General features: G+C 36.2%; 1 protein-coding gene across 2 annotated transcripts in view; it reads right to left on the bottom strand.

Annotated features, from left to right (window-relative positions):
- The window catches only part of ankib1a (ankyrin repeat and IBR domain containing 1a), a 33,401-nt gene that overhangs the window by 3,767 nt on the left and 9,368 nt on the right, over positions 1-20,266 (bottom strand). Inside the window, exons 3-20 of one of the 2 annotated variants that reach the window (XM_051872445.1) lie at positions 17,644-17,944; positions 15,355-15,537; positions 14,691-14,808; positions 12,385-12,593; positions 12,211-12,299; positions 11,203-11,347; positions 10,730-10,890; positions 9,696-9,784; positions 9,423-9,553; positions 6,158-6,292; positions 5,315-5,401; positions 5,159-5,225; positions 4,888-5,033; positions 4,581-4,759; positions 3,338-3,389; positions 3,053-3,127; positions 1,373-1,493; positions 1,228-1,268 (exon numbers count right to left, since the gene is read on the bottom strand). In XM_051872445.1, the coding sequence (XP_051728405.1) occupies positions 1,228-1,268; positions 1,373-1,493; positions 3,053-3,127; positions 3,338-3,389; positions 4,581-4,759; positions 4,888-5,033; positions 5,159-5,225; positions 5,315-5,401; positions 6,158-6,292; positions 9,423-9,553; positions 9,696-9,784; positions 10,730-10,890; positions 11,203-11,347; positions 12,211-12,299; positions 12,385-12,593; positions 14,691-14,808; positions 15,355-15,537; positions 17,644-17,944 (2,329 nt within the window). The remainder of the gene's footprint in view (positions 1-1,227; positions 1,269-1,372; positions 1,494-3,052; positions 3,128-3,337; positions 3,390-4,580; positions 4,760-4,887; positions 5,034-5,158; positions 5,226-5,314; positions 5,402-6,157; positions 6,293-9,422; positions 9,554-9,695; positions 9,785-10,729; positions 10,891-11,202; positions 11,348-12,210; positions 12,300-12,384; positions 12,594-14,690; positions 14,809-15,354; positions 15,538-17,643; positions 17,945-20,266) is intronic. The other variant, XM_051872446.1, reaches the window with a different exon arrangement.

The following is a 20,266-nucleotide window of genomic DNA, read 5'->3' as shown; positions in this document are numbered from 1 at the left end:
AAAAAAAATTATTTAATTTTTTATTAATCAATGCATTAAATTGATCAAAAGTGGCAGACATTTATAATGTTACCAAAGATTTCTATTTTAAATGGTGCTCTTTTGAACTTTCTATTCATCAAAGAATCCTGAAAAAATGTCAGCTTCCACAAAAACTAATATTAAATATCAAATATAAACATTGATAATAATAAGAAATGTTTTTTGAGCAGCAAATCAGCATATCAGAAGGATTTCTAAAGGATCATGAGACACTGATGCAAGAATATTATCATTAACTAAAACTATTGAAAACATTTCTGTTTTTTTAAATAAAATAAAATATAAATATTAGTTAAACTAAAAGAAAATTAGAAATGATGCCGTGGCAATAAACTGAAATAAGTTTAAGTTGAAGCACTAAAACTATTAACTGGAAATAAATAAAAAATAAACTAAAAACAAAAGCACATAACGAAATTACAAAATATAAATGTTAAATGTTGTTACATGTTTAAAAATAATATATAAAATGTTTTTTTGGTTTAATAAAACATTTATATAAAATATTAGGTTTAATTTTGCATTTTTGTTGACTAAATTTAGACAATTTTAAAGTAAATATGACTAAAATAAATTAATTTAGTATGATAAAATATAGACTAAATTATTTTATTTTAATTAAAATACAAAAATATGACCAAAACAAATACCTGTGTAAAACCTAGAGATGTGCCTGAAGCCGAATACTATGTTCGGAAAGGAAATGAAGCATTCTACGGAGCCCCAAAAGGGACACAGTGATGGGAAAATATGAGATTATATAGTTGGTTAATTATATTGTATATAATTTGTGGGCTTTAGGGAGCCACTATCAATATGTAGGGTACTGAAATCTTTTAAATGCGCACTCGCTTTTTACTTTCGCGATCACGCGTACTCTGTGTAGAGGGAGTGGCAGTACTGACCACACATTTTACAAGACAAGATATTGTCAATGACGCTCAGGATCTGTTGTGCACCAAATCCTCCAACATCGTCCAGTCAACTACTATCTGCACGTGATAAGTGAAATCTGATATACTGTAATGTAATCGACTTCCACACTAAGCCTAACCATGTCCCTTTAGGGGCTCCGTAGAAAGTGTTATTCATTTTCCATGCCTTTCCGAAATCGGATTCAAGCTTCGGGCACATCCCTAGTAAAAACGAACACTGCATCACACATTAGAAAAACAGTATATTTACCGTGGAGAACTGCCTTTGTGAACTGCCTCCCTCATGTGTTTCTGTAGACACAAATTTGACACATATGGATTTCAAACTGAGTAACACTGATTTAAAGCAGCTCTTTTAGTTATTTCTATTCTAACATTATGTGGGCTCACTGTACCTGAAGTGTTGTCAGTGGAGTCGTGGGGTTCAGGGGTGTTACTGCGGAGGCTGTGCAGTCGGAGCAGGTCTCCCCGACGCCGCTGCCTGTGTCTCCGTCTGTACTGGAACTCGGAGTATTCCTGCAGGAACCATCAACCTCAGTTTAGTTACAAAAAATACATGATCTGTTGACAAGGAGCAATTTATAAGGAGAAAAATGGATAGCTCCTTAAATGGACAACCTCTCACAAGAATACGGATTGACATCTATATAACAAGTAGTGAGTAAAAGAGATAAACAAGTGTTCTGTTATATATAGCATATACTGTGATAAACTGTGGCCTATGCCCTAATCTGTATTACTATGGATTAAGATAAAATACAGTGACCCTACAATATATTTGGACACTTAAAGAGGACCTATTATGCTTTTTTAACGTGTATAATGTTGCTGCTTGAGCATGAAAAAGGTCTGCAAAGTTACAAAGTCCCTCAAAGTTACAAAGTTGTAGTACTGAGTTTTCTGCTGGGAACGAACACGTCACAATATTCCTCATTTAAATAATTCCCGCCCAAGGCATACGCAAAATAAAGGGGTGGGGCCTGGTTGAATTAGTTAGTAGTGTGTTGAAACTGGTGGTTATGGTAAGGGGCGGGACATTTCCCAAACACGCTCGAAGCGCTTGACCAATCACAACACACTGGTGCAGCCGACCAATCAGAGCACATTGTTCTTTTCAGAAGGAGGGGCTTCATAGAGACAGGAACTAAACAGAGCGTTACTGACAGACAGGGAAGAGAAGAGCTGCAACAATGGAGAATATGTGAAAAATAAGGTGATTTTTGAACATTTGAGCAAGAAAACCTATTCTAGTAGAGCCAAAAAGCAAAATCAGGACTTTGTAAAAGGGCATAATAGGTTAATTCAAGTCACACTTAAAAATTAATGAATGTCTTGGCATTATGTAACAAAATATCAAACCATGGTTTTATTTTAAATAAATAACATTTCACAAAAGGAAAGTTTGTTTGAACTGTTTTATAAATTGAGCCTAAGTATTTAGATACTTTCTGGTTGTGAAGCATTAGTGAAAATGTAGTAAAAAAAAAAAAAAATGTACATGGTTAATGTGATGTAGTTCATAACCGGTGGTTATTCTGCAAGGACGCTTCTGTGAACTTAAAACGTGACTTCATACACTACTACAAATCACCGTGTTTGTTAAAAGTCAACCAGTCTGACTGGTTCTGAGAAAATATGTTTAGCATCATTTGTTCGCAGATTCCTTAGTTTAATATGTAATTATCTATTGCGATAGAATTCACACACTTTAAGTGTCCAAATCCTTTTTGAGGACACTATATTTAGGCATAAAAAAATGACCAGCTAACATTATAATAATTTTGCGGTGGTTAGAAAGACTGAACGTTGAACACTAAACACTGAGTGCATGACAAAGCAACCTACAACAGTGTCCACATTTCAAGAACGGTGAAGTTGACCACAGGACAGGAATTCTAGTTTAACTATCCATCTGAGTTGAGTAATGGCATAGTCCTTTATCTGTAATATTCCAGGAGATGACCAGCCTTAACAGCTAACCACCAGATTACATTTATACTAATAGCATTATATATAATGGGTGAATTGTAAATGTCAAATTTTGAAGAATGTTTTGTTTTTGTTTTCATCAGTACCTGCGGCTGGCCTCCTGCATTGTAATTGTTCTCACGCTGTGCATTTGATCCCCGTACTGGGTGATTCCTCACCATCTTTGGACACAGAATGAGATTCAGTGACTGCTAGTACTTTACAGCAACACACAACTCTCTTACATTAATACAAGGACATCACAGAGAGGCAGAGGGTATTAACAGTCTAGTGAGCTCCAACTCTGGCTGGCTGTGTGAGCTTTGTTTGCAATAGCAGAGGTTAGTTAAAAACAGAAAAGTGTAAATACAGAAGCAGAGATGCAGTTATACCTCAGGAGAGGCAAATCCCAGATACTCCCAATCCCACGTTCCACCAGCAAAACTGCAAAAGAGAAAAATGTTTGCACTATTATAATACATATGACCTTTAGAAAAAGTACTGTGGCTGTAGGGTTTTGTTTTCTGTTAGTATACTATATTTTGAACATGATACCAAGGTTTTTTTTGTGGACATTAACCATAGTGATATCATAATAATATTATAATATCATGGTATTCTTTCAAGTAAAAAGTTACTTGAAAAAAAAAGTCATAGTACTACTATAGTAAATGCCTAAAAACATAGTCAGGGATACAAAATCATCAGAGGTGAAAAAGGTGACAGATGGGATATGACTAATAATACTATTTATTACAATAATATTTACTCTAGTACAGTAATATTGTAGAAAATATATATAATATCACTATAATAGTGAAAATACTGTTTTTTTATATTTAATTATTTAATTATTATTACTACTACTACAGTGATAATGCTATTTATTACAATAATAGTTGGTATAGTATAGTAATATTAGAGTAAATAATATATAGTCTAGTAATATAAAAGTAATATAACTATAATAGTAATAATACTGTTTTTCTGAGCATTTAAAAATAATAATTATTATTACTACTATAGTAATAATACTATTTATTACAGTAATAAATAGTTGGTGTAGTATAGTAATATTTTAGAATAAATAGTATATAGTGTAGTAATATAAAAAGTCATATCTATCTATCTATCTATCTATCTATATATACACATTATATTACTATATATACTATAGTAATAATACTATTTATTACAATAATAAAAAGTTGCTAAAGTATAGCAATATTTTAAAGTAAAGTTTAAAGTGTATAGTATATAGTCTAGTAATATAAAAAGTAATATAGTGTATGTGTGTGTATATATATATATATATATATATATATATATATAAAAATAGTAATAATACTGGTTCTGAGTATTTAATAATTATTATTACAACTATAGTAATAATACTATTTATTACAAAAATAGTTGCTATAGTATAGTACTATTTTATAGTATATAGTCTAGTAATATAAAAGTAGTATTATAGTGTGTGTGTGTGTGTATATATATATATATATATATATATATATATATATTTTTTTTTTTTTATACACACACACACACACACAAGTAATAATACGTAATAATACTATTTTAATATAAAAATGGTGAAGAGTATGCATCCTCGATGGCAACACAAGTCTTTACCTGCGGCGCGGAGCCTCAGGGGAATCATTTGGGGCGACACCTCGAGCCACAGAGGCCAAAAACTCTCGTCTCTTTTGCTGCACCAGATACATGGCACTGATGATCTTATGGCGAGGGGTGCGGAGGTAAGGCCTGTTCACCTTCTGAGCAAGGTCTTCAGTGACCATCTCTAAATCAGTCTGTGAATGTTGGAAAGACAGAAATTCCAAAAGCATGTTATGCAAGAAAACTTTCACATTGTGTTGCAGAATTAGCATTTTTGGGTGAACTAACCCTTTAAGCAGTGAATACATATCGATCTCAGTACCTGCATAAGTTCAAATATTTCTTTCTTTGTGCTTTTGGGCTCCAAGAAGAAACTATATGGATAAGAGCACTTAAGGATGCGTCGGGTCTTGAGAAGTTCATGCACACCGTCCTCAATGAACGTGGTGTCAGGTGGGGCTCCGTCCCCTTGAAGAAACAGATACATTGACATTTTTATATATTCATATTTTTCAAAATACACCATACACCTGTTTATAATAACTTACATACAGAGTGTAAAATATGTATGACGTGGTCAAATTCATACTCACTTCCAATGAAAGCTTTGCTCAGTTGCTCCATCTTTTCTTTGGCTGTTTTCAGGAGTCGTTCTTCTAACTAGTTTAAAAGAAATCACCTTTGATGAGTGACTGTCAACAAACGGTCGGGCAATGTTTTAAAGACATTCATTACATAAAAATTCCTACCTGGTAACTGTGTTCGTGGTTCTTGTATCGTGTGTAATAATGCATAAAACAGTCGAGTTCCTGAAAACTCTTGTGCTTTTTTTCTGCCTGCGAGGACACAAAACATAAAAGCAAGAGTGACTCCCAACTTCAAGATTGAAATTAAAGCTCATAACCATATACAGTAGTGGCTAAAAGTGATGTCCAGAGGGAATATTTGTTTATAATGTCCCTGAAACTATCAAAATATGAGGCAAATATTTTATATTTTCTTTAAAAGATTTTAAATATGAGGCAAAAGACTAAACTTGGTTATGGTATTTATCTGACCAAATTATTTGGCAAAAAGGGCAAACTACAGCTACAGGTTTTATTTTACCATGCAAAAAAAAGCATAGAAAAACAAAAAGCTCACAGGGAAAAGCATATATTGACTACAACATAATCAGTTATTAATATTTCATTGGTTTCTTTGTATAACATCGCAGCCAAAAATAATATTGGCACAATTTGGCATGTTTCATTGCGTTATCACAAATAAAACAATGGACTCCAAGCACAACTACGCAATATGCTTACAAAGTCTTTAATACTTTTTTAATATTTGAATAAAGGGCGAAGATGTCAATTTTCCTAGACCAGACATCACTTTAGGCCACTACTGTATAAACCAGAACCTGTTTTGTTACTTTTTACACATGAGAAATATGAGCCTGGAAAGTAAATGTTTGGTGTTTTGAGACTCTCCTGCCCTTTATTCACTAACACCATTCATGGCAGTCCACAAACAAATCACAAAAGATCCCGGTAAACTCATTCCTTGAATGGCTGCAATGTGTATACACTCATTTTAGGCGTGAGTACCTCCACAGTCATTTCCTTGGACTGTTCCTCAACCTGTTGGATGACCTCGTAGCGCGTACATCGATAGTATCCTCCGGTAGAGGAGCTGTGTTTCTTCCATTCCTCAAGACAAATCCAGCAGAAATCATACTTGCACTGCAAAGAGATTGAGATGAGAAAGGAGAGCAAGACAGAACTCATCAAACAGGATCAAAAAAGCAAGCACTAAGCAGCTATAAATTTGATTTAGTATGAATTGAACTACCAACCCCGACTGCTCCAAAACATTTCCAACTGTCTTCTCTTCCTCTTTATCAATGACTATGTTTACATGTGAACCAATAAAAGGATTATTTCCATTAACCAGAGTAAGGACTTAAAGGGGTCCTATTATGCTTTTTTAACATGTTCAACTTTCTTTAGTGTGTAATGTTGCTGTTTGAGCATGAAAAATGTCTGCAAAGTCCCTCCAGCGGGAGTTATTCTCTATATCAGTGTCACTGTTTCTGAACTCCCTGAAACACCTCCATTGTAGCCTTGAGTTTCTTCCAGGAACGAACACGTCACAATACTCCTCATTTACATAATTCCCGCCCAAGGCATACGCAAAATAAAGGGGCGGGGCCTGGTTGTAGTTAGTAGTGTGTTGAAACTCACGGTTATGGTAAGGGGCGGGACATTTCCCAAACACGCTCGAAGCAGTTGACCAATCACAACACACTGGTCCAGCCGACCAACCAGAGCACATGCCCTTTCCGAAGGAGGGGCTTCATAGAAACAGGAACTAAACAGAGTGTTACTGACAGACATATGTATATAAATAGCCACCAAGGCACGAATGAGCATTCAACATTCGTTTGTTTTTTCACATGATGGTGATGTGAATAGCTTCCCCTCCCCCCTGCGCCTGTCAATCAGAGCCTTAGTTAAGCCTTCATTAAGAAAACAGTGAGGATATGACCTCCACTCTGCCTTTGTTCAAACACCTGCCTCTGACGTCAAAAGGCCGGTTTGCATCACACATACATCTTGTGTCATGGTCACACATGTACAAACACACTCATATGATATCTGTAAGAGATTTTATAATGAGGACTTTGTGCATTACATGTTATAGGACAAATACTATGTAAATGTTAATTTTCTACAGTGTTGAGTTGTATCTAAGCTAGAGGAAACATGCCATTAACGTGACAAAAATGCCCTAGATATTTAAAATATGGAGGCAAAAATGTCTCTGAATGGGTTTTTATCTGTTACCTAAGACTGATATTTTCATTTGCATGTCATTTTCTAAGAGTGCTAATATTTCTTATAACATTACACTCTAAAATAAAGTCTTAGGTTATTTTTTCTACCCAAGTCCTGGGTTGAGCCTTTTAGGTCTCTTAGGTTTTTTTGGGTTATTTTCCCATTGTTCGGGTAGTTTTTGTGTTTCCCAGCTCCTGGGTCAGACGTGATAACCCAGAGTTTGGGTAGTTTTTGTGTTACCCAGCTCCTGGTCAGATGTAATAACCCAGTGTTTAGGTAGTTTTTGTGTTTCCCAGCTCCTGGTCAGATGTAATAACCCAGTGTTTGGGTAGTTTTTGTGTTACCCAGATCCTGGGTCAGACGTAATAACCCAGTGTTTGGGTAGTTTTTGTGTTTCCCAGCTCCTGGTCAGATGTAATAACCCAGTGTTTGGGTAGTTTTTGTGTTACCCAGCTCCTGGTCAGATGTAATAACCCAGTGTTTGGGTAGTTTTTGTGTTTCCCAGCTCCTGGGTCAGACGTAATAACCCAGTGTTTGGGTAGTTTTTGTGTTACCCAGATCCTGGGTCAGACGTAATAACCCAGTGTTTGGGTAGTTTTTGTGTTTCCCAGCTCCTGGTCAGATGTAATAACCCAGTGTTTTTGCTTAGTTTTTGTGTTACCCCGATCCTGGGTCAGACAGGACATAACCCAGGGCTTGAGTTATTTATCGTGGGTTTTTGCAACCTCTTCAGGAGAGAGCAGTGCAGCTCAGTCTGTTCTTTGGTAAAATACAGGTTTGTGTACATTTTATTTTATCTAAAAATTCGTTATTGCTCTGTATATCGTTCAATTTTATGCAAAACAGCATACAGGGGCGCAATGTGAGTCACCTAAACGAGTGTCACGTCGGTCTTTTCAAGTGATGGAAATGCCTGATGCCTTGTATAAAATGTTATGATTTTATTCAAAAAGACACAGAATATAAATACTTAGGATGTTAAAATATGTTCTCAGAATTGTACACTGATTGTTTATGGACAGGTTATGGATTCAGTCACAGCATTTTTCAGCTACGAGAGAAACGCAGGACGGCGATCTGAAGTTAACAGTTCCCCCGCTGAACGCGAGCCATCTCCGGCACGAGATCCAGCGCCGTTACGGTGGAAACAGGACAACAGAGGCTGGTCCATTACACTTGAATTACTTCTAAATGTTTCATTTTTACTTCTAATATTTGTTAAATGAGCTTAAATATAGGTAATATGTATTAAAAACTATATAAAATATGCTATACTATAAAATATGATTGAAAATAAAGGAATTATCATGCAAACCAGTGGTTGTGTGGAGTATTTAAAAAAAGTTGAGAGGATTTAAGTTAATCCGCAAACATTAATTCATGTATGAAGTAAAAAAAATAATAAGCTAGTATTATAGTAACAATGAATCAACCTATTATGCTGGGTTAAATAACCCAATTTGCTGGGTAAAATTAACCCAACATGTGTTCTGTCCTATATTTACCCAGCCACAAATTGGTTGTTTTTAACCCAGTGTTTCATAGAGTGTTTTATTTCTTATAAATGGAATAGCTGGTCATGTTGTGTTTAAAATAAAATTAAATCAATATTAATTTCTTGTTTGTACAAAATGTATAAAAAATAAAAAAGCAATATAACTATTGCTATCATGCTGTTGTACTAAATAACATCACAAAACTGCAATTAAAATAAACAATCTACTTCAGTTTCTTTCAGTTAATTGATTAAATTGATGTTTTTTACATTAATGGACAACATGTTGTGTTTTATATGGTTAAAAAACAAGTGCTCTCATAAAGGTTAAAATGCCCCTGATAATCAGTTTCAAGGAGCCAAATATTGAACCTTAATAAACATGCCATGCATGTGTAATTACCAACTTCTCCACTGAGGATGTCTGACCTTTTTAGTCCATAGTTGATCATTTTCAGACAGTTACAATTTTGGGTTTTAGCGGGCTGACATTCGAATGGCTGCAGATGTTTTTGTCCACATAATCCATTCTGTACTGACCTTCGCGCACTGCATGTGATTACAGCCTTCGTTTTTCTGGATGGGGGATTTGCAGTTGGCACAAGGTTTAGAGTTGGTGAGCAGCCACAGGCAGTTGGCAGCATCTTCATAAGCTTCACTCACACCAGCCACTGTTCAGAGACAAGGAGGAGCTCAATATCAAAACCTACAGCGGCAGGTTATACGTCATGAACATCCATTAAATAAAAGGTTCAGGTCTGGAAGAACAATATATTCTGAATTTTAAAAATGTGAAAAGTCTGGAGTTCCTACATTCTTCAGGCTTCATTTCAGACACCTTCTGCAGCCACATCTTCCATGTCTCACAGTCACAGGGTTCATGAGCATCACCAAGACACTCCCTGAGAAGAAAACCGAGAGATAAACATGAATGGTGCTTTGATGCATTATGCAGGATTCTCATGAAACCTGTCAAGAACATGTCTGTGTCAGATTTTCCAAACAAAAGAAATGATACTAATAATTCATATAAAATAAGATTAATATTTAGGATCATTAAGAGTTTTTTGTATCCACCATCCTCCCAAGCTCCCATTAATATAAATCACAAAAAAAGAATGATTTACTTTGAAATACAAAAAATAATTATTTACTTTTTATTTTGTTTTTAAAATGTTTTAGCTCATTTTATGGCAATAAATTACTGTATTACAATAATAAGAATCACCACAGAGAATAATATAAATTTCAAAACTCTCTGTATGTAAAAATGGGAGGAGTGAAGTTGAATTTTTAATCAAACTTTTTGATTTTGTGGTGAAATATGGTTTACATTGAATGGAAACCGCTTGTCTGCAAAGTTTCAAAGTCCCTCCAGCGGGAGTTATTCTCTATATCAGTGTCACTGTTTCTGAACTCCCTGAAATGCCTCCATTGTAGTCTTGAGTTTCTTCCGGGAACGAACGTCACAATATTCCTCATTTAAATAATTCCCGCCCAAGGCATATGCAAAATTAAGGGGCGGGGCCTGGTTGAGTTAGTTAGTAGTGTGTTGAAACTTGTGGTTATGGTTAGAGGCGGGACAAACACACTCGAAGCACCAATCACAACACACTGATCCAGCTGACCAATCAGAGCACATTGTGCTTTTGAGAAATAGGGGCTTCAAAGAGACAGGAACTAAACAGAGCGTTTCTGACAGACTGGGAAGAGAGGAGCTGCAACAATGGAGAATATGTGAAAGAAATGTGTGTTTTGAACATGCAAGCATGAAAATCTATTCTAGTAGAGCCCAAAAACAAAATCAAGACTTTGTAAAAGGGCATAATATGGCCTCTTTAACATACCAGCAGAAGAGATGGCCTTTCCCACAGTCTACAGCAGGGGCTTTGAGCAAGGGGAAGCTCCGAGTGTCAGAGGCTCCAGGTCCTGGTCTAGTCAATCGTACGGCTCTTTCACATCTGGCTACGGGGCACCAGCGAATGGCAGGATTATTATCCACAAAAGCCTGGAGATGGAAAGAAATGTGTTAAAACACCCTCTTTGTTTTGGATGACGTAAATTACCCAATACCAATTTAAATCTTTAAATCATCCAAATTAAATCGATGTGATATTTACCCAACAATCAAACATTTGACTTCTGAGCAAGTGTGTTTACAAAAGCTTTTATTGCTCAAACAATCTCTTGGCGTAAACTCAACCAACAGCAGGATGCTGTCAGCATTTTGATTCAAAGCCAGCGTCAGAGAGTCTATGATAAGAGAAAAGAAATGGCAGCTCTGAAATGGTTTCTGGGGCTTTTGTGTGTCCAATTGTACCTTAATGTCAAACTGCAGGTAGCGCTTATCCATCTCTCTGGAGACAACACTTTCAATGACCTCCACAGGAACCAGCTGGAAGCAGTCATAAGCAGGGCAAAAGATGTTATGTGCTTCCCCTTCCTGGATCTTCAGATTCAAAAACCTGACATCCAGACAAACAGTGTTCAAAGGTTATGAATATATGGATCATAAACAACCGGCAATGTAGTGCAATCACAACACAGCATTACTTTTGAAGCAAAAAAATACAAAAATCTTCTTTTTTGGGGAAAGAAATATCCCATGAAGCACTGTGAAAGCCATAATCAAATTGGAAATGGTAGGAATATCTACAGCTATTGACTTACAGTTAGTGATTATAAGTATAAAATCAATATATTTTATAAGCTTATTGCAAACTAATCCAGGACATTCAAAAGTCTGGGGTTTGTATGATTTTTTAAAAATGTTTTGAAAGAAGTGAGAAGCAATTGTTTGATCAAAACAATAGTAAAAACACTAATAATGTGAAATAATGTTACCAATTAAAATAAAATATTTTCTATTTGATTATATTTTAAAATGTAATTTATTCCTGTGATCAAAGCTGAATTTTCAGCATCATTACTCCAGTCTTCAGTGTCACATGATCCTTCAGAAATCATTCTAATATGCTGATTTGCTGCTCAAGAAATATTTCTGATTATTATCAATGTTGAAAGCAGTTGTGCTGCTTCATATTTTTGTGGAAACTGATACTTTTTTTCAGGACTCTTTGATAAAAGAGCATTTATTTGAAACAGAAATATTTTGTAACATTATAAATGTCTTTACTCTTACTTTTGATCAATTTAACATATTCTTGACAAATAAAAGTATTAATTTCTTTAAAAAAAAAAAAAAAAATCATACCGACCCCTAACTTTGGAACGGTAGTGTAAATAGTCTCCTGTAATGGATGTATTATAAAGACAACTGAACACAAACATCCATCCAGTCAAAACAAACTTGTATTCCAATGCTTACCCTTCCCAGCATGCCCGGCAGAACTCGTGTCCACACGACATGTCCACAGGGTCCTCAAACACAGATATGGTGCACATGCAAATTCCACACTACACGGGCATAAGATTACATTGTCAATATATTTTCATGATGAAGAATGTGGATCATGACGTCATGCATGAAGATGAATCTAACCAGGGCAAGGCCATCAGTAGGTGACAGCAGGCTGATCTCATCAGGGGACGTGATGGAGGAACGAGTTGTTCTGGGAGTTCTAGGTGAAGGCAGAGTGTCCCAAGCATTGTAGCCACTTGGTGGGGGAGTTGGCATCTGAATACCTGAGCGCTGGCAGCAGTCCTCTGCATTAGACATCCAATCTTCCAGAAGTTTTTCCCTGTCCCAGTCTGTTCAGCAGAAAATGAGGTTTAAACTTACAAACAGTAAAACGTTTCTCTAATGCTGAACATTTTTGACTTATAGACCCCCCCTGACCCACAGACAATGTTCAAAGGAAATATAAGGTAAGATATTTTCTCTATTTTGGGCATAATTATGACAAAGCTTTTTGTTTTTAATCTCTTTTTATAATCAAACTGGGAAAGTCTACTAGAATAGGTTTTCATGCTTGAATGTTCAAAAAACACATTATTTTTCACATATTCTCCATTGTTGTAGCTCTTCTTTTCCAAGTTTGTCAGTAACGCTGTTTAGCTTCTGTCTCTATGCAGCCCTGACTGGAGCACTGTGTTGTGATTGGTCAAGCACTTCGAGCATGTTTGGGAAATGTCTCGCCCCTTACCATAACCGTGAGTTTCAACACACTACTAACTCAACCAGGCCTCGTCCTCCCTTTTTTTTGACTATCCCTGCATCCCAATGTGCAAACTATCCACCCTAAATAGTACTGAATATTACTAATGTCGCATACTATTTAGGATGGATAGTATGCACATTGAGACACAGGCTATGTCTTGAGCATAAATGTAGGTCGGGACTAGATTTTGTCCATGGGGAATTCATTGGATGGTTGTGGTTTGCTATTGGTGGATCTCATGTGAGTGACAGCTTGCCCCGCCCTCATCATCAGAAAAGAGAAGAGATGTTGCTCCAAGAGTGAGGGTAAGTTATTTTGATTGAAGATTATGAGGGCACATTAATTCAACAAAATAATGATGCGCACGGATAAATCATTTATAATAAATACTGCAATATTCCATAAAAAATGAGAATTGACAGTTTTGATTTCATGGTGACTTTAAGCATGGAATGTTCTAGTTTGCTCAGTAGTAAACCCTTTTGCTTGTAATATCTTGAAGAATGAATAATGAACTTGGATATTGACCAAATTTGGCATATTACTTTAATTGATCAAATGGATCAGCTGGCGCAGTGACAGTCCTCTGCAATATATTAACCATTTCATCTCTACTCCCTTATAATAAGTACTGCAGCAGTACTATGGTACATGGATGCTATCAAACTATACTTACTCACAGGGCTTGACGTTAACAGCCGCCATCCTGCCAAATGCGGGTGTATTTCAGCAGTGGCGTGTAACGCAGTCACTCCTACTAGCCACTTTGGCGGGTGGTACTTTATATATAATATACATTTTTCAATTGTAGTCATCTAAAAAGGCATCTGAAATGATAAACTAAGTGTAATGTAGTGTTTATAAAAAAAAAATAAAAAAAAATACATATCGATACTGAAATGTCTAAAACGCTTCCAGTACCCATTTTCCGTAGAATGGATACACGATTCCAGCTGCTCATTCTCTCTCTCTCTCTCTCTCTCTCTCTATCTCTCCGACAGCGAGTTGACACACAAACCCGCCTTCCCTCACTCACTCATTTCATTTGCTCTGGATGAATATTGCTGTTGTTACAGGGCTTGAATTTCGACATGGGATTGCGCGTATTGCACATAATTTTACTCATTCATGCAGATTTTGTGCCCACACCTAAAGTGCGTGCACATAAAGCCACCTCTCAGTACTAAATTGAGTTCTTTTCCGCTGCTTATTACACTTAAACCGTCAAATACACACAAAATAATGTCAAAATGCCGGTCAGTTATGTTTTAAGTAAACATAAACAGTTGAGAAAGAAAACGCATGTGTAACAGTATAATGGATCCGTGCGTCAGGTCTTAAAGTGACAGCAGCCTAATATACCTGATGCCAAATTATGAGATAATATTAAAAACATCTATATATGGCAGTTTTTCCCCATGGTATCAATCTCAAAATTGTAGCCTGTGAAAATGCTGAGTGGCTAGTAACTTCACTACACTACATGATGTTTCACCGAATACCATGAACATTTCTAAAAGAACATGGTAAGACCATTAAGTCAGAGACTTTTGTTGTGTGTTCGTAAAATCTTGGGATTCACCTGCATTGGTAATGCAATCATAAAATATGATGCATATAAACCTAGCGTTCTCGTTGGCTGATGTGGAATCGTTTAACTTCAAAAGTAGCTTCGGTAAATCCATACCGTGAGCTCGCAGCAGCGCCTCAGCCGTGAAGAGAGGAGCCTGCAGCATGTCTGCCGTCTCCACTATCAACATGTCCTTCAGCCGACGCAAGTCCTGAAGTTTCAAACCCTCATATGGCTGGAGAGAAAAGGGATAAATGACGGGTTAAAAATGAAAAGTGTGAAGCGAAGAGGATGTAAGAGAGGTGATGGGAAGAGCTTTTCTTTTTAAACTTCTATGTTGCTCAGTCTGTCTGGAACAGCAAAACAAAGCAATCATGAGTCTCACTATCCTCTTTTGATTGATGTAATATCCTGTAACATTACATTACCAAGTTGTGATTTATCTTGAGCTCAATTCCTCAGTGTACACCACACAGAAATAACGGTGTACATGCACACACACAATTCATGTTGGTCTCTATTTGTAAGCCTGCAAACTTCTACCTATATTATATATTGGGATGAATAGAAAGACTAAAAAAAGTATTTATTTGAAATAGAAATATTTTGTAACATTATAAACTGACACTTTTGACCAATTTAATGCATCCTTGCTGAATAAAAGTATTAAAATTCTATATTAAAATTTTTTAGAGACCCTAAACTTTTTGGCGTGTAAAAAAAAAAAAAAAAAAAAAAAAAAGTATCTAAACTCAGAAAACAATTTTTAACACAGCCATACCTCTCGTCGGTCAAGGGCGGCGTACTCTGCTTCTATCTCCTGAGCTCCAGCATCCTGAGAGAAAACCATCTGAGACTCCAGACTGAGCGCCAGCTCCTTGTGATGCTGTTTCTCCGCACAGTCACACGGCGTCTCCCTGTCCTCGTTCTCCACGAACAAATCTGCATCGTTCTTCACTAATAGCTGCAAAACACAAGACTAGCCCTTAGCTAGTGGCTTCAATGTGTGATCAATCATAGTGTCCTACAATTAAAACAGAAAAGTAATCTTGTATGGCCCTGGAGTTTCAATGAGTCTCACAGAACTGAGACTAAACTCTTAAAAATTTAGGGTTTTTGCAGAGATACTATAAAAATAACCATTTTTGGTTCCCTAAGAACTATTTTTTTCTTAATGTGAAGAACATTTTAATAGTCTGAAGAACTATTTTTTCACTATAAAAAAACCAATGGAAAGGTCCCATGGATGTTAAAGGGTCTTTATGGAACCAGTGCCCCTTTTATGCCATTTTAAAGGCTCCTGATTTTGTTTTGCAGGTCTCCTAAAATAGGCTTACATACATCCAAGGTCAAAAAACACTTTAAAGGGACGTATAATGACCCTTTTCACAAGATGTAATATAAGTCTCTGGTGTCCCCAGAATGTGTCTGTGAAATTTCAGCTCAAAATACAACACAGATCATTTATTATTGCCAAATTTGCCCCTATTTGGGTGTGAGCAAAAACACACTGTTTTTGTGTGTGTCCCTTTAAATGCAAATGAGCTGCTGCTCCCGACCCTTTCCAGAAGAGGGCGGAGCTTTAACAGCTCGTGCTTCGGTCGCTCAACAACAACAAAGCTGGAGAATCTCACGCAGCCAAAATGAGGATTGTCAGTAACGGTGTTCAGCCTTACATTGTTCAAACCGGAGTCGGACACTGATGGAGAGACTCAGGAAGAAGTTACAACTTTTAGAATGAAACTGGACATTTCTGAATGGTTAATGGATAAATTTATGTAGTTTTAGTGGAGTCGATGAGTTGAATCAACTAGCATGTGCCGTCGTGTTAATCTTTTGTGCGAAACCCGTATGGACGTCCACTATACGTAACGTACCTGTTTGCCAAACAGAGCCATACACACCAGGCTAACGTTTATGATTGCTATCAAATGCTGTGAATGGTCTAATATATTTTCTAAAATATGGCTCGGACAGAAAATTGAGCAAATAAGCAATCAAGCTTGCCAGGGTCAACTTGCAGGCTATCCAAGCTAACGAGACTCTAAATAGTGTTCAGTGCTCGTCTGTGCAGCCAACGACAGAATGGTTAACATGTTTTGCTCAAACTTTTGCCATGGCCTTAGAACTGGTACACCGTTTTCGCTTGCGAAAACAAAATGATGGAGCCGTGGGTGGAAACGTGCAGATTAAGGGGCGGTAATATTATTAAACATCCCCTTCCTACGTCACTAGGGGAGCGAAATCTGAGCAGCTTGTTTTTTCACATGCTTGCAGAGAAAGGCTTACCAAAACAAAGTTACTGGGTGGTCCTTTTTCATGTTTTCTGGGTTGGTAGATGCACCAGGGACCCGATTATAGCATTTAAACAAGGAAAAAGTCAGATTTTCATGATATGTCCCCTTTAATTTTCTCATAATACATATTGCAGCATCACTTCTTTTCTCAGAGTGTCAGAAACGGTTCAATAAAGGATTCAGTCTCTCTAAACCCCACCTTTTCGAGAGCCTCCTCTGCTCTGATTGGTCTGATGGCCCAGTCTGTTGTTTACAACGTGTGTCAGAAACTAAATGCTCATACACTTGATACACAGTGATAGGAATAGTAACGGTGGCGTCGGTTTTACTGTATCAATTCGAGCCTGAGTTCTCATCCTTTGGAAGTGCATCAAAGTGTATTTGCAACGCAAAAATCAGCGTCTTCTCAAAATGTCGACAACAAGAACCAAACTCTTCCACGCCTCAGCTTCAACTACAGTGTTTGAGGGCAGGGCAAAGTAGACATTGTTCACAGGCAGCCAATGAAGACCATAGTCTGGCATTATGCAAATTTGTTACAAACCTACATAGGCTGACAACTCGTTTCATTTGGGAGACAATAACTCCATTTATCTGCACTTTGATCTTTGAAATTTTGCAGACCTGTTATATTCTTTTACAATCAGCTATAACACACACTACGTGAAAGGTAGTATCCGAAATAGCATAATAGGGCCACTTTAAGTGTGTATGCATCAAATCAATTAAAAAATAAAGGCCTAAACCACATAAGAAAATACAAATCTTATTACCTCAACACAATTCTTCATGCCAGCAGCCGCCGCGTAGTGCAGGCAGGTGCTCTTTTTGTTGTCGGTGGCATTGACGTTGGCTCTCTCATACTCGCCCTGGTCCAGCTTGGCTCCGGTCCACTGCAGGATCATCTGGAGGCACTCAGCCCGGTTCTGTTCGTCCTCCTGGGGGCGGCTGATCCGCGGCTGCAGCGCCCCCTCACCCAGCAGGATCTGCGGGCCCATGCACAGCAGGTGCAGCGCCGTCTCATTGTGAATGTTGCACTTGTTGGGGTTGCCATCTTTGGAGAAAAGGAAAGACCTGAAGGAAAGGAACAAAGGAATGGAAGTAGAATAAGTACAAAATGTAAATAAGAATTACATATAAGAATAGAAATTACAACAACTATGAATCTAAATGCAAAAGTACTAAAGCTAAATGGTCTTTTGTACTTACTAATTTTGTGCACATTAAATCATTTTGATTCAGATTGATTCCTTATTGAATCATTTAGACTGATCTGTAAACAGCTTCATCTGATTCATTGAAAATAACCGACTAAAAAGAATAAATCATTTAAAGATCAGGCATCATTATGACTTATTGCTCTGTGTAGAGTAAAATTTGCTTATATCTATCAGCTAAAATTAGATGATCATAACTAGAAAAAAATGTACATGAACTATAATGAAATTTCCATTATTTTTAAGAAAAAAATATTGTTACCTTTCCAAGCCTTGAAAACATAATTTTAAAATTCCTTGATATTTCCAGAATTTATTTTTATTTGTTCTTTATTAAAATCTGTGATTTATTGTGATTTATTAAAAGTCTGGACATTTGTAATAAAATAAAATAAAATAAAATAAATCAGTTATGCCATTTGATTTTGTACACTGGTATTTGTTACCATATTATTTTAATTTATTATCATTATTATAAACACTGGTTTTGTAGTGAAAATATTAAATATATAAATATTTAAAAAATACAAATTTATCATACCAGGGTTATTATTGTCATTAACTAAAACCAAATCTATTAAATACATTTCTGTTATTTGGAATAAAGATAAAATAAAACAAAATATAAATATTAGTTGAAAAACTTACAATTAGAAATGTTGCCTCTGCAATAAACTGAAATAAGTTTAAAGTTGAAGCATTAAAATTATTAACTGGAAATAAATAAAACTAAACCTGAAATAAAAATAAATTAAACCTAAATAGCAATATTTAAAACAAAAAAAAACACCCAAAAAATAAATAAAATGACAAAAGCACATAATGAAACTACTAAAAATGTAACTAAAATTAACATGAAAACTAAAAATATATATATAAAAAAAAGCTAATTGAAAATATAAATAAAAAGCTAAAATAAACTAAAAAAACAAAAACATCACTGTTTCATAACCTATTCATGATATTCATTGATTTTGCACGCTTAAAGTCTTAAGAGTGCCATGCAGTGATATGGTGAACAGGAGTTATTCATCATAACTGTTAATTTTTTGTGAATTACGGCATGCTGTAACCAATCAGATCCAAAACCAGAACTATCAGGCATATCAATTTTATAAGCCCCTATAAAACACTGATTCAGGTAGAGTTTAAAGACAACCTTTGCCTTATTGCTTGAAGAAATACATGAGAGCTAGTGGCTTCATCTACAAACTCAAAAGTTTATAACATATGTGTTATGTGCATCAGGAAGATCATAACCACATTATCAATGAAAATGTCATGACACTTATCAATGCAGCTGGAAACCCTGCCTGGAAGTAATTAGGAAGACTAATATAATTTTCAGCCGATTAATTGTGGGAGCTTCAAAGTAATTGATAACAGGTTTGAAATGCGCCCTAGAAAGGACTAAGGGAAATTTACACCCTTGTAAGCTTTAAGAGAGAAATTAATGATTGCATTCAACAGGCTTTAATGCATTTCGGTGGAAATGACTCAGCGAGTTGTTCTGGGAAGTCTGTGATGTGAATATAGCACTGGGAGTTTAGTAGTTGATGCAACTGAAAACAACTGCTCTAACTCCTTATATTCCCTAGACCCAACTGCAGCTGCACCTGGGAGGCCAGAAAGACTGGTCGAACTGCCAAAAAATTGGCATGGACACCTGTTAACTATGCAACTGTTAGATCCAGTGAGATGTAACAATAGAACCTTAGCACAATAATGACATAACCACATCATGAAATGCAAAGCCAAGCGTTAAACAGGAATGACAACAACATCCAAGGATAATGTCTAGACAAGTATGTGATGGATATCTTGTGATTTGTTCTGCTGCATGCTGGCTAATGAATGTGAGATCATAATAAATACAAGACCACACAAAGGGTATACATGCGTTAGGCCAAATTCCAGAGCTACACATATTTGGCCTCAAAAATTCTGGGTGTAGTCTAGACTGGCAGGCTGTTTTTTCCAAGAATCAGTAGCAGCCAAAAAAGTGAATCAGAATTCCAGTTACAGGATAGGAAATCTGGTTTTAGCATTTAAATATTTAACCACTTCAAAATGGCCGTTCTAGCTAGGGAGGTGGTTCCAACTAGGGTTGGAGTTTAGTCAACGTCTTTGTTCCCAAACTGTCAAACAAAGGACACAAAGAGGAACTCAAGCACGTAGA

The sequence above is a fragment of the Ctenopharyngodon idella genome, chromosome 19 (assembly GCF_019924925.1).
Source record: "Ctenopharyngodon idella isolate HZGC_01 chromosome 19, HZGC01, whole genome shotgun sequence".
In the NCBI taxonomy this organism is placed as follows: domain Eukaryota; kingdom Metazoa; phylum Chordata; class Actinopteri; order Cypriniformes; family Xenocyprididae; genus Ctenopharyngodon; species Ctenopharyngodon idella.
The sequence above is the reverse complement of the archived record's forward strand: the minus strand, read 5'-3'. Positions and strand labels throughout refer to the sequence as shown.